General features: G+C 37.1%; 1 protein-coding gene across 1 annotated transcript in view; it reads left to right on the forward strand.

Moving 5' to 3' along the window:
• Positions 1–1,416: 1,416 nt before the first annotated feature.
• SRFBP1 (serum response factor binding protein 1) overlaps positions 1,417–15,228 on the forward strand; it is a 50,602-nt gene continuing 36,790 nt past the window's right edge. Inside the window, exons 1-4 of the mRNA XM_010024752.1 lie at positions 1,417–1,429; positions 1,825–1,859; positions 4,668–4,756; positions 5,704–5,776. Of these exons, the coding sequence (XP_010023054.1) occupies positions 1,417–1,429; positions 1,825–1,859; positions 4,668–4,756; positions 5,704–5,776 (210 nt within the window). The remainder of the gene's footprint in view (positions 1,430–1,824; positions 1,860–4,667; positions 4,757–5,703; positions 5,777–15,228) is intronic.

A 15,228-nucleotide genomic window follows, 5' to 3' on the forward strand; every position in this document is an offset into this window, starting at 1 on the left:
CTAATGTAGTGTTCCTTCGAGAACTTTGCTGCTGTTGTGTTAAAAATGTGCAGGCAAATACCTTTGACTAGTCATGTGTATTCTAATGTAATATTGTGCCTATACTGTTAAGTCCACATTGCTTTGTGTGCTTTTGTTGCCATCACCAGTATGAGGACTGTTCACAGTGATTTAAGGTTTTGGAACCTAAACCAGATTTTTTTTTTTTTTTTTTTCTGTTTGGGTTGGGTTTTGGTTTTGGTTTTGTTTGTTTTTTTTTTTTTTTTGTTTGGTTGGTTGGTTTTTTTGTTTGTTTGTTTTTTTGTTCTTTCGTCTAAAAATACGTTAGGTTTCTTTTCAAGAAACTTGAACATTTTCACAAAAGTTTTTTTTGCAGCAGTTTAATTGTGTGGGAGGCTCTTAAAATGAATTTCTTGTTCTATTACATGTGTTTGTCTTGTATCATATAGAGTAACAATGTCCCGTTAATTTTAAAGGGGTAATGTTAGTAGTGAGAAACCCTTTCCAGTAAATCCAACACTGATTCAGGCCTCATTCAGCCCTTCCAAGATTTTTGTAAGTTGAAATTAAGTATTCTGTATCTATAATTGAAATAACCAGTGTTTAAACCGAACTTTTTTTTTTTTTTTTTTTTTTTAAGGGGAGAGAGGAGGGCGGAGAGGGGTGTGAATTTAGGGATCAAAGGTATGATTAAACAATCCTGTGTCAGTTTCTCTTCCTTTATTCCACCTGCTTGGGCATGAGAAGGTTGGGGAGGGCTTGATTGGACTGTCACACAAAAGGAACAATCTCTGGGAATGGTTATTCATGCTTCAAGTATGAGAAGGAAGGAGCAGGAGCAACCTGGAATAAGAAGACAAAGTGGCTGAAGTTTTTGGTTTCTCCTTTCCTCAGCTGTAAATCCCGGATTAAATACAGTCCTTGTGATGCCTTTAAACACACACTTGTTAGGTGCATTGTTTTCTGGAAATCACCTTGGTTTAACAGCAGCAAGTACCAAGAGGTATGTGCCAAGTACTACTTTAGTGTAGGTAACAGCAATTCCTGTATATAATCCCCCTCAGTAATGTACACTCCTTGGGCAAAAGTAAATTGCAGGAGAGGGTTTCTAGTCCTTGTCTGGCTCATAATCTGCTGTCCCATGCTGTGCTTTTGTTTTCCCTTTCGCTCTTGAAGCAGCAGCTACTGTCTCCCTATGGCTTGAAATGGCTGGTTCATGCCATGTTTCTTGGCAGTGCTTGCTGTAGGTTGTAAGCTGTTGAGATGATGGAGGCCTCTATTTGTGGATACCTGCAGCTGCAGAATTTTTTTTGCAGTTTGTCTTTCTTTAGGATCTATATAAATAATTATAGTATACTGGGGAACTCACAGTGCAGAATGGAAGTGATTTTTATTTCTAACCATAGCTTTCGAAACATGCACATGGCAGGTATGTACCTAGGCTTGTTTTTTAAATGTGAATTAATATCCCCTATGGTTTCTTTCAGATTTAATAATTTATATATTATCTATCCTTACTATTTAAGAATTGTAATTAATGTGTTTTAGTCATCTATAAACACAGGTATTTGTTTGTATTGATAAATAGTAATGGCTTGATTAGCTTGCAGATAGTGTTTTCCTACAAAATAAAGAAATGTCTTCAACAAAGGAAAGCATCTCTTGTTGCAAGGAGTCCTTGAAGTGGTTATTTCCACTTACAATTGCAGGCTTCCTGAATTTACAGGAATCCTAGAATGCATTCCTATTGATAGAAGAGATTGCTTGCTTTGAAGTTTGCCTGCATTTATAATTATCCTTTTGTGTTTACTGCAACCTCTTAAGTTGATCAAAAATCCTTGGCCAGTCTTGAAGCATTGGTAAGTCTTACCCAGACTTACACTGCAGCCTTTCTAAGTTTTAGTGCAATGACTTCTTTTCTTACTGTCTTTTCTTAACCTGTTTATAAAAATTATCTTTCTTATTATGAGTAAATATTTGTTACTATTTTTCAAATTCTACCAGTGGTTTTGGTGGGTTGGGTCTTTTTATTACTGGGTTTCGGGGTTTTTTCCCCCACTCAAGAGGAAGTTGCCTATCTGGCTTTGTAATATTAGAGGTGGATAGTTCAGTGAGTCCTAGGAGCCACCCTTGTGGTTTAAGCCTCATTATTTCAGGCACACTGTAAATCTAAAGCAAAACTTTTTTGATTTCTGTCCCAAAGAGCTGACCGCTTTCTTGAGAACTTTAAGTACTTCCAAGAACACAGCTGATGCATACTGTCCCGTGTGAAAGAAGTGACTGTGGATTACATAAATTGATATTCCCAGTCTGCCAAAGAGCGAATACCATCCCTCATTAAAAAAACATATGTCTATATGGCCTTCATTGGCTGGCAGCAGGGGAGGTTGGGGTTTGGCTCTTGTAGGCCCCAGAAACATGCTGTGTCTGCCTTAAAATATTTCTATTAAAAAATGACAATATTTTTTGAGGGAAAGTTAAATATACTTCATATTTGGATACACAGTAACTAATATGTAAAATACGGGTTATTTAAATTCAAATATGTTTGTAGCTTGTGGATGTTTTTAACGGTTATTAAAAAAAAAAACAAAAACAAAAAGCAATAAACAAAACCCAGACCAAACAAACACTCCCCTCCTCCCAAACTTTCTAAGAAGGCATACCCAGTTTGCATCTGAACCGCCAAAGTCTTTGAACATACATAGTATCTGAGAGGTGTTCGAGCAGAAGATGCTTTATTCTGTTTCTTCCATTCAGAAGAAAGCATAATATAAGGAGCTGTGAAAATTCCATTTAGTATCTTATAAAAAGAAATGTTTAGATGCTCAGGTGGCAAATGGTGATGTCAAGGATTTTTTCTTTAGCGTATGGAGGCTTGAGCAGTGCTTCGGTCTAGCAGAGAATTGGCACAAGTGCTTTTTGGCATGTAGCTTCTGCTGTTAACTGCAGTAGAAATGCTTGTAGGTAGGACCGTGGAGTTATTTTCACTAGGGTAACCTTTGCTGTCCTAATTTTAGAACAGGAGCCTGATTTTAAGTCAGTCACTCTTCTCCCCTAAACCATCTCTGCCTTTTCCTTTCTCTCTGGGCAAGTGCCAGTGATGCTGCCTCGGTACAATTTCCCTCCCTACTTTTCAGGGGAGCAATGCTCCACACGTTCCTTCTCTGCACTGTCAGAGGTGAGGCTGACAATTGGTGTGTGCCCCTCTCTGGAAATAGTTTTGCTCTGACAGATTCAGCTTTCAATAGAGCCACTGCTGACTACAGTTCAATGTACACAAGGTACACTGCTAGTGTTGGTAACCTAGCTACAGGCATAATCAAGTGTGCAAAATATGTGGGGTTTTGTTTGTTTTGGGGTTATTTTTTTGTTTCGTTGTTGGTTGTATGTTTGTTTTAATTAAATAATACACTCAGCTTTATGGTCTCTGCACAGTCATATATGCTACCCAAGCTTCCCATCGTAGGTTTGCAATATTCCTCTGTTAGATTGGAAGGTGTATTTTTTCTCTGTTTTGGTCAAGCTTGATTCAGGTTTATAATCCTGATATTCTGTATGGAACTAACTTGATGGTGCAGTAACCATCAAGCAATCATTTTGTTGTTATCTGTGAGAAATTAGAAGACAAAATAGAAATCTGAGGTACAGAAGAATTTTCTTGAGAAGGAAGTGCCAACTTGTTTTGAAACTTAACCCACTGAATAAACGCAAGAGAAATTTGGCCTTTTGTCAGGAAGACTGATTCTTTGTTTGCTTTAATAGTTCATATTTTCTGGTTAACTGTTGAATATAAAATCTTAATAGTTATAGTAAGATACAGCTGAAAAAATATGAGGGGGTAAGTCACTGTTGATTTCCTGTATCTCCAAAATGCTTGTCATTGTCAAGACGATGCCTAGCTTTTCCGTGATGGAATGTAATAGCGAAAGATTCCAAAGATTTGTCTGTGTGTATCATATTTCAAATAATAATTAGTATTCTGTTTATTTTTGGGTGAGAAATAAGACCAAAACATCACTGTAAAGTTTTTTATTTAATACTGTCTAATTTGAAATAAATTTTGTGAACACACTAATGGGTAGGGTAGGAAGTTGAAAGAGTCTGTAGCGAGTTGGAAATCACTTTGATTTTATTTTCAACAAAAATCAATTCAAATATATAAAAAGATTTTCATATCTTAAATTCTACCCTATAATAAATAGTATGTTTCATTTTGGAGTTATTCCTTAATCTTTCAAAATGTTTCATAATGGAAATGCTTTTATGTATTATGTCCTAATGGAAAAGTACTGGTGCTGCTTCACTAGGACAAAAATAAACAAAGTGAAGGCAAAAGGTAAGTCTTTTCAAATCTCCAGCTCAGTCTAGCTCTAATAATAATATTAAAGTATGGCTAGCTTGGAATGTCTTGTCTTCTGTTTAGACCTCAGACACATTTTTAGACTGTTGGTTGTTCTTCCTCTGATGTTTATGGAAGCAGTTTGATTTTAAAATCTGAATTAATTTGAACTGGGATTTGGTTAGCAGGGGAATGCAATCTGCTTTCAAGAATAGTTCTTTTTGTTGAACTTGCTTCTAAAATTTAAGTCAAGGTAATGAAAGTATTGTATATGGAAACTAATCAAGGAAAACAAATTTTATAATGTCTTCCATCTTTCTGACAGGTTGTGAAGATGAGAAAAGATGTGAAGAAGGCCAGAGTCCTGACTATTCGTAAACTAACAAGACACATTGGGAAATTAAAGTTAAAAAAGTCAGTTTTAAATATCAGTATTCTTGTTTGTGTGTTCATAAATGAGATACATCTTAATTGTTTTCCCAAAAATGGGGAAGTGGGAGAAACATGTATTACTTTTAAATCTTAAGGCACTACCATGCATAAATTGTTTGTCTTATTTATGTCACTTTAGATAAACGAAAAATGCTAACTAAAAAGCAGTTTCATTAGGCAGAATTGGGATAACATTTTTTAAAGGGATTTATTGTGTTGGAGGCTAATTGGATCACCTAAGAGAACCTTTTACAGCATTTTTAAAGGTGTCAGCTCTGATCTTTTAGGGTTTTTTCTGCTGTTGATTGCAAGTTGTGCAACCTTTTCTCACTTCAGTTTTCTGAAAGGTTCTATAGCAAAAAATATTGTTCAGTTTGCACAGATACGCAAATCATACTTGATTTTTAATAATTTGTATTAATTAATATTTAAGCAAATAGTTAAAACAATATTTTGTAGATTATGTTTTTAAAGATAACTGGCCCTAAGTAACATATGACATGATTTATTTATGCAATAAAAATACATCTGTTACTGTGTTCAAAGTGTAAATTGAGCCTACTTTTCTCCCACAATTTTAGCAAATTTTGCAAAGTAAGAAACACACCCAATGATCTTCTATATTTAAATATTCCAGATCTTAAAAGGTAATTATGTTTGAGATATCAGTGTCTCCTATGTATTGTTGATAGGAGTTACATTTGTCTGTCTCATTCTGGTAAATCCTCAGTACTTTTTTTCTCTGTTCAGAACAGCAGAAGTATTACATTGTGTCCAACTCTTTGCTAGAATATTCATTTACCAACAGGGGAATGTGTTTATGCTCACTGTTGCAATATTTTAATTTTGCTACTTAGTATTAGCCCACAGGGAAGTAAAGTGAGCAAAAAATATTTTCTTTTTTTACTAAAGACTGACTTTATTTGCAGGGGTTCTGAAGATTTGAAATTAAAGAACCAAAAACGAGTTGATAGATTAATTGAAGAAATCCATGCCATGAAGGTAATACCATATTTAGATACTTAAATATTAGAGGCAATTAATTTTTATTACCAAAAGCTTTGTTTTCTGGACTGCATTACTGGAACTTAACTGAAATATTTCAAGAGTCAGTTTGATAGTTACTGTAACACTGAAGGAAAATTGTGAGTATTTGCATATTTCCATTGTTTGCTGTGTCTGTCAAAGTGTTAAGACAGTTTAAGTCTTCATCTTGCCAAGCTAAACATGAATTTGTCTAGAAATGCATGGTGCTTTAAGTTTTTACTGTAACAGTTAAAGTGCAGAAATTAAAGTTCTTGTACCTCTCAGGAGTATGGAAGGCATTTTGTGTGCCTGACTCTGTGGTATCCTCATTGTCAGTTCTCTTATTGCCACACATGATGCTATTTACATTTTACTCTCAACTTCAAAGTTCTGTGGTAGTTTGAAATTTTAGCTGCAAGGGGCTGGTAACACTTGAGTCAGAACTTTTTTTTATCTTCAGCTTTGCTGATGGAGTTTTTCCATCTTTGATGTTATGACATACTAGCAAATGCTTCAGAAATTATGTAACTTTGTAGTGTTTTGTACTGTTGTATCTCAGTTTTGATTGATACTGCTGAAAATTTTGTGTGTTGAAATGAGGTACAAATTCCAGTCCTAAGGCTCGAGTATGAGAGTCCTGTACAGGCTAAGAAAATTGTCACATAAATGCCCGTTTATTTTTCCTTGATGACTTCAGTGAGTAAGTCACCGTTACTGTTGTGTGTTGGTTTTCTGACCCACTGAGATGTGCTTTGTGCCATATTCATCACGTGGAGTCATAGGGATTTTCAGCACACTGCTTAAAGGGAAAAAGAAATAGTGCAGCGCTGTTTTGAAGTGTAAAGCACTGGTAAAGCAACATGACAGTCATATTGAGGCTTTCTCTTTTTCTGGCTTGCCATCAGTCTTGGTCATGTGATTGACTTGGGGGGGCCTGGGTTATGGCACATTTGTGTCACATTTATGTGTCCATTGGAGCATGATGGGAATTCCGGAAATGTCTGTCAAAGCATAAGAGTTTGCCTCAAGCGATCAGGTGTGGTGCAGCACTGAGCTTACAAGCCCGTGTTTTATAGGGCTTCTGTGAGCACTCCAGAGAGGGTTTGACTGCAAGATCCATCCTTTACATGTCTCCCAGAAGTGTTTCCTTTGTCCAGATGTGGATGAAATCCTTCCAGGAGTGGCTCGTGCAGATATCTTAAACAATGCCTGCCCTTAGGACCGTATTGGCCAAGTACATTCAAGCTATTTCTTCAGTTGGCCTTAATGAGTGCAGGACTTGTGAGTGTTAACTTTCAGAGTTATTGTCAAGGAAGGATAGATTTGTGATCTGGAGAGCTGAAGGCAAATAAATTTTGGTTTGAAATAGTTTGCAGAAATGGAGGAGTCTTCAAAGTGAGCAACTGAGGAGGAAAAGCTCTCCCACTTCTCAGGCAAATACCTGGTAAATATGCTCAGTTACCTGAAATTGCTCTGTAAGTGGTCTTTACTGTTAAAAATGCACCCTTATAGTAATAGTAATAATATTTTTATAGCAGAATAGTTGGTTTACTTGGGACATTTTAGTCATTAAAAATGAACAGGCACTTACTAGCTCTACAGTGTATTTATTCCTTAGACAAAAGAAAATTTGCTTATGAATCACAGCCTAAAAGACACTAGTTGTTTACATATATTTCATTACTGTTGATATCAAGACAAAGCTTTTAGAGGTGGCATAGAAATATTTCTCATTCCGGATGGAAGAGTAACAAGACAGCTTTCACAGAAATCGTATTTGAGGTAGTGGGAGATTTTATGCTGGTATGTCACTCCAACAACCTTTTGTTTTAAGTTATTCATCATAGGGTTCATAAAGAACTCTTTGTATAACTTGAATGGGTATTTTAGAATTTTTAGGAAAGAATAGAAATGGTTAATAAGGTAAATTGGTAAGCAGTTTATGAAGGTGCAGCTTAGAACAGGATTGTATTATCCAGACTGTTCTAGCAGTTTTAGTGTATGAGTCCAAAACATTTATCAGAGAAGATGCAAATTCCTTTCAAAACTGATTGTATACGTGCAGGAATTGGTCATTTTCTATGTAACATGCAGAAATAGTCTATAAACTTCTACTTACATGTTTTATGTGAGAAAAAATGTCTGCTTTATCCATTGTTGAATGTTTAGTCTTGAGGAGTGTAGCAAGCTGCAAAGAGAAGTTGAGCTGAAAGACAAAAACCAAAATACATACACGAGCCAAAGTAGTTTGGAGCCAGAAAGGGGATGTTGCACCAGAGTCTTGACAGCATGTGTATTTTCAGATTAAAAGATTTCTTGAGATGACTACTTGCAACTTCTAGAACTTCCTTATTGGTTGGACATAGACTTGAAGTGTTCTTGCACGTTGAAGAAAATGCATCTTAGAAAGAAAAGGGAAATAGTACAGGTTTTTGTCCTGAGCTTTTCCCATTTGCCAGAGACAGCACACCTCTTTCTAAAGACGCATTTTTCTTTCATCAGTCAAGAACAGACCCAAACCACCTTTCCCCTACCACATATCCAGGAAAAACAAACAAACCACTTTGGGTGCTGCTGGCATGAACAAACTCTTTTTTGTGAAGGACTTTACATATCCTGATGACCTCAGAAGGTACTAGAGTAGAATTGCTTTTCACAGGAAATTTGTTTCAAGCTCAGAGAAGAGAGACTGAAATTCTGGGACCTTGACACCGCTGACTGTTTTAATGAAGTTTTTAATGTGATGACTGAAGTTTTTCGTGCTCAAGAAAAATATCTGGGGGGTTGAAATCACAGTAAGGAAGAATTCTTTTCCGTAAGAATTGCATATCTGCATTCAGCTGCTTGTAAACCTGCAAGTTTTCTGTACTAGTCATTTACTTCGGGAATCTGTTTCTTGGTAAGCACAGTGTTTCAGTATGGTTGCTGCCACTTTGTGGAACAACTGTTATCTTTCATCCAGAATGTAACAAAAAAAACCAAACCAAACCAAAACAACAACAACAAAAAAATCAATAAATCATTTGCATGGTGGTGCGACTGCTTTTAAAGGTTGGCTGCCTGCAGCTCAGCAGGACTTGTAAGAGCTGCTGTCCTGAATGAGACAAATGTGAACTTTCAGGTACAAGCTTTTCACTTCTCTTTTTAGTGTGGATCTTTACTAATTATAATTTGATATTATAGGAAGGAGAAAATGTTTGTTATTATTTGGTAACTGTCTTATCATTAGCTCTGGGAGGTGCTTTTATCCTGTCTTCAAGTAGACTCTAAACACACCCCGCTCACTTAATTTCATAGTAAATATACTGTTTCCTAGGAGTGGGAGATAATTAGAAACTCACTTTTCAGATTAAAATGCCATGTCTATGTCTACATTTTTTTTTTATACTCTATACATAAGCACAAATGCACAGTTCTGCATATATTGAAAACCTAGGAAGTTTTGGTGCTGGGCTGTATTAAGAAACCTTTTGTTATTTAAATTTGCAAATGTAGATACTGCATTACTGTTGGAATATATATTTTGATTCTATATGTCTTCATAGTTAGAATTGGAGATCTAAACATAATTGGCAAATACAATTAGTAATGTGTGAAGCATAACAATTAGAAGTAAACACTGTGAAACTTGAGAGCAGTTAAAAATTCCATCTACGTGGATGCAGGAACTGGGTTAATTGTTTGCAGGAGTTCTCAAAGCTATTGGAATAGTACACTGTTTTCTGAGTTCTTCAGATTTTGTTTTGCCAAAACCATATAAAATATTTAGCAATTCATGAAAGATGGGGAGAAAGAACAGTATGATCCTTTCTAGTCCTTCTACTATGATACTACTTTTTTATAATATAAAGTTCTGTATACTTGCAGGAATTTTTTTACTTGTTTGTCAGGCTTGATGGTACTGTCAAAATGAATCAATTATCTATTGTAAGATACTTCTTACCGTATTGAGGAAGCTATGGTATTTTAAAAAAATTCTTTATAGAAAAATAACCGATTGTCTTGTGATTTCTTAGCAACATGTAGCTTATCTTGCATTGTTTAAATTTCTTGGCTGAAATTAAGTCTTCATACAACTGCATGTGGTTGCTTTACTGTGTATTTAAGACTAGTTACTGCCTTTATCTTACAGTGAAAACCTTGGTATTATGGCAGATGTTGCTATAGCAATGTCATGTTTGGAGGATGCCCATAAATTAAATATGGAAGAAAGGCTATTTGCAGTGCTTGAAGGGAAAAATGTCTGCCAGTTGTTAGGAATGAGCAGCAGTTAATGAGTAGCTATTGTTAAATGGTTGGGAAGATATGTTCCCTATCCTGAAAATTATCACAGGAGAAACAGATAAGTCAGTACAATGTTTTGATTTTAATGCACTTAAAACACAAGATTTATCACAGAATAAGGAGTTTAGTAGAAGAGATACAGGAACAAAGAATGCCTAATTCTCAATTTTTTTGTCTCAACTTTATATTTTAGCAAAATAAGAACAGAAGTAGAGTTATGTGTGAACTCCAGTATTACTGTCAAGCTTTTGAAAGCCAAAATGTTTTGTGAAGGTAGAGATTCAGTATGAAAGATGTTTTCACAGCCTTTGTCCTTGGAACAAAAATCATGCAATTTCTTGCCCATATCACTTAATTTCATGAACGGTCTTTTGCTCAGGACTGGGCAGCTGATAATTTTAGAGTAGCTCAGCCTAAAGAGCTTGATAAATGTTGCTTTTAGTCTGGTCTTTTTGTATGGAGTTTTTGTATCCTGAAATACCGTGCTTTTTCAAAAAGTTTATTTCTTTTTTTTTCCTAACAGCAGTGGTTTCTTTCTTTGGTTAATGCTTTTATCTAATGTAGCCTTGGTTTTGGTTAAAACCTCACCATAGCATTGTCTTAAGATTGAAGACTTACGCACTTTTTTCCAGTTTCACTTTTTCTTTCTCCTAGCATATACTTCCAGCAACAGCCTTGCATATTCATAATAGATAGCAGACTTTCATAATACTGTTACAGAATCTTTAACCTTTAAAGGTTTTTGAAAGAATAATGGGAAGCTCTTAAACTCTAGTATAATCAGCTTAGTAAGGGTCTTTGATGCTTCTCAGCAACAGACAGAGGCAGGGATGGTCCAGCTTTCACAATGGTATGAGCTAGATGCCCCTTTTGGACTGTTGCAGGGAAGGAAGAAGGGATAGAACTCAAAGTCAGCCTTCCTTCAATGGAGCAGTGCAGTTCCTTGCTGTGGTAGGCATCTGACTTGTTACCCATACATGCTGCATTTCACTGCAGTAACACAGGAAACTTGGTGCTTTGAGTGGCAGATAGATCCACTCTGTGTAGATTAGTCAAGTGTATACATGTAAGCAGTCAGGCACTTTTAGGAAACATGAATTTTACTGCTTGTTCTCAACACCTTCTACTTCGTCAATGGCATTATGTGGCTATTGTAGGTAAGGTATGCCCTAGTGAGGCAGATGATTTTTGTTATACAAATTCTGGATGTTTTTTTACAATTGTGTCAAATTCTGTCAGGGCTGAATGTGAAGTCTCTTCCAAGTAGAAAACACAATGTACAGAGCACCTAATGTAACAGAGAAGATGACAGCATGGATAAACAATGTGTTCCTGAGCCCAAGCACAAAAAGGAAGTCCACCAAAGCAAGAGCAGGCTACCTGGGAGGAATGTAAAGGCACTCCCTGAATGCACACACATTGTGTTAGAAAATACAAAATTCGGTTGGATTTCTAAGTAGTGAGCAGTATGAAGGTCTGCAGGAACAGCTTCTGTAAGTACACTGGGAGCAAAAGTAAAGCTTAAGGAAAATAAGGGTCCACAGCAAATTGAGACAATATGGAAAAGGGTGGGGTGTTCAGTTCTTATTTTTTCTCTTGGTTTTTACTGGTCAGTTCTGCCCTTTGGCTTCTCAGTTTCCAAAGCCTACAAGCAGAGTCTGTGTGGGTAAAGTGTTACCCACAACATAAAATTATGCCATTAAGGAATGCATAAATCAGTTGGACATATAGAAGTCCACTGGACCAGATACCTTGTTCTTGGGATACAGAAAGAGATGACCAATGTCATAATGAAGCTGCTTTCGTTTTTGAAAGGTCATTATAATTGAAAAGTTGCTGACGTTTGGAAAAAGGCAGACATGATGCTTAACTGCAAGGAGTGTCTGAGCAAATACAGGCTGTCAATCTCAACGTAATCTCTGGGAAGGTTATGGAGCAAGTCTTTCCAGAAGCTAATTCCAGGAGCAGGAAGGACAGGAAGATGACTTGGAATAGCCAGAATTGGGATTTTCAAGGATGAGTTGTGCATGGCTAACCCGATCACCTTCTGTGACAAGATGATTGTCTGCATGGATAAGAAGGAAGCAGCAGATGTTGTATACCTTGACTTTAGCAAAGCCTATGACACAATCTCCTGTAATCTCCTTGTAGTCAAACTAGGGCCAGGAGGAAAAGGAAGTGAAAATTATCCTTTATGTGAGAGAAGAGCAGAAATTCATGGAACTCTGCCTTGGGATGGATAATGAGCCAGTTAAGAGAACAAATATCAGCATTACCTGACAGACCAACATGGGTGATAGTGTTCTGAATATCTGCTACACACTGCCTGATCAGAAACAAATAATACAATCATTTAGGCTGGAAAATACCCTCAAAATCATGTGTGTCCAACAGTAGACTTAACACTGCTAAGTCCACCACTAAACCGCATCCCAAAGCACTAGATCTACACATCTTTTAAACACCTGCAGGGGTAGTGACATCCCTTTCAGGGAAGAATTTTTTCCTAATATCCAGTATAAACCTCCCCTGGTGCAACTTAAGGCCATTTCCTCTTATATCACTTGGCAGAAGAGACTGACACTCACCTCACTACAACCTCCTTTCAGCTGTAGAGTGTAGTTGTAGAGAGTGTAGAGTTACAGCATCTCCCTCATCCTCCTTTTCTCCAGATTGGACAACTCCAGTTCCTTCAGCCTGTCTTCTGTAGACCCTCAACCAGCTTTGTTGCTCTTTGAATGCACTCCAACACCTCAATATTTTTGTTGTAGTGAGGGGCTCAAATCTGAACACAGTTTTCAAGATGCGGCCTCACCAGTGCCAAGTACAAAGAGGCATCACATATAGTTCAAGAAAAGCAAATGCATGGTCTTGTATCTGAGGTGGAATAGCTCCATGCAACAGTGCAGGCTGGGAACCACTGGCTAGAAAGCAGCTTTGTGGAAAAGGTCCTGAGTGTCCTGATGGAAGAGAAGTTGAACATCAGACAAAAAGTGCCCCTCTAGAAAGGAATGCTAACTGCATTGTGGTCCAAGGCAGTGATCCTTTCCTTCTATTTGGTTGTAGAAGGGACTGTAGCTAGAGTGCTGTGTCCAAATCTGGCCTTCCCAGTATAAGGAATACATGGGTATAATGGAGCAAGTCCAGCAGAGGGCTGGCCACCAAGCAGGTTAGGGACATACGATGTACGTGGTAAGAGAACTGTGTTCACCCTTACTGAAAAAAGGCTAAGGGCAAACCTTATTATTGCCTGTTGCTACATAAGACGGCCTAAGAAGATGGGCTGTTCTTTCTTTAGAGGTCTTCAGTGAAAAGACGGCATAAGTTGCATCCTGGAGAATACTGACTTGCTGTGTGGGGAGGAGGGAGGATTCACCACTGGGGTGATAAAATACTGAAAGAGGTAGCAAAGAGAGGGTGTGGGATCTCAGTCTGTGGGGATGTTCAAAACTCAGGGTCTCTGAAAATCCTTCTCTGTCTAGAGCTGCTTTGGGCAGAAGACCAGCCTACTTAAGTCAATGTTTACACAAGGAGGGATTTAAAGTTAGAAACAATAAAATGATGTACAACAAAATATTTTAGCTTTAGTTAGGAGTGAAAGCCATCTAATTTGGTCAGTTGTGACTTTTCCTCTTTAAGAAATGGCTTTGGGAATAAATCAGTGCCAAATTGCATGCCTAGGTTTTGACGTATATTGTAACTGTGCTATGCTGTAGACTTATCTTTCAAAGAGCATGTGGAAGAGCATCATAAGCAGTATTGACTATAGGTACCTAGATCACGTGCTTGGGAACACACTGCATGGAGCAGTACTATACTTGTCTGGACAGTTGATTTTAGTACTGTTTATTTGATAAACTAATGGATGTTCTATTCTGTGCTAGTTTGTATTACTGAACTAGTACTACCAGTAAATAGATCTGTTTCAAAGAAGACGTAAACAGCTGGCCCTTAGTACATTTTCTGTGCAAAAATGTCAAAGATAGTTTTATGACAATCAGTGGCTCATGACTGGAAGAGGGGAAGAGAGTATCATGCATTTCTGTATGGAATTGCTTGCTGCATAGTGTTTTATTGTCCTTTCTATGTGAATATTAAAGCATCTGAGGCATTGGATTAGAAGGGGAAAAAGGGTTGGTGGCTGTAACTTCAAGGTCTCCTTCATTTTTTACAATATGCTCTCTCTCTGGCTCATCTATCAAGACTGTCGTGATAGATGGCTGGATTTACTTACTGATACCTTTTTTTCTAATCATGAAGTTCCTCTGCTGTGATATCGTTGTAGGAGATAATTCCTCAATAATTCATGAGCATTTTGTTTCAGAAATATTATGATTTTTTGATACTGAACAAATTCTTACTTGAAAAAAACTCTTTGCTTCTGACATTAAAAACATTCCATTAACATTAAAATAATGAGCAAAGGCAAGGTTATACTTCCAAAGAGAAGTGAGAGAGTCTGACAAATATGAATTACTCCTGGAGCGAATGCTGGTGTACGTAATTGCTCCCCAGTCAAGACAGTAAGGATGTTGCTTCCAAATGGAATTTACTTCATGGAAATTTCACTTACGCCTGTCTTCCAATATGTACATGCTCTTATCCTTAGAAGCAAATGATGACAACTTTTTTTACGAAAACACAAATGTTTTGGTCTTCATGGCTGGGGAAGGAGTGATGAGGCGAATGATGGACAGCTTGTTGGGATGCCTTTCTCAGTGTTTATGAGGTCTGAGGCTTGGCTTTTAGATTGAAGAAGAATGAGGGAGAAATGGCTTGTCAGGAGACTACATAACTGTGTCTCCTTGTTACACCCACTTTCCTTGAGTATTCCTACCTCTACCACGTTTTCTCAAAGGATTCTTAAAATAGTGGTAAGGCAGGTTGGTATACACAATGACTGAGTTCTGTTCTTAATCTTCATAGCATTTTTACTGTTTTCACTGATACATTGCTTCCTTTCATGTTTATGCTAAAATGAGAAACCCTATATATAATATAACTGTTTTCCCAAGTCAGTCTCCCATTTGCTCCTCTTGTGTGGTCAAAATATCTTAACTGAGCAAGCTTAACAATCTCAGCATGAGAAAACTATACAATATGATACTTCCCCCCCCCCCCCGCAACAACAAAAAAAATACTTC

The sequence above is a fragment of the Nestor notabilis genome, unplaced genomic scaffold, assembly GCF_000696875.1.
Source record: "Nestor notabilis isolate BGI_N333 unplaced genomic scaffold, ASM69687v1 scaffold2922, whole genome shotgun sequence".
Lineage (NCBI taxonomy): Eukaryota > Metazoa > Chordata > Aves > Psittaciformes > Psittacidae > Nestor > Nestor notabilis.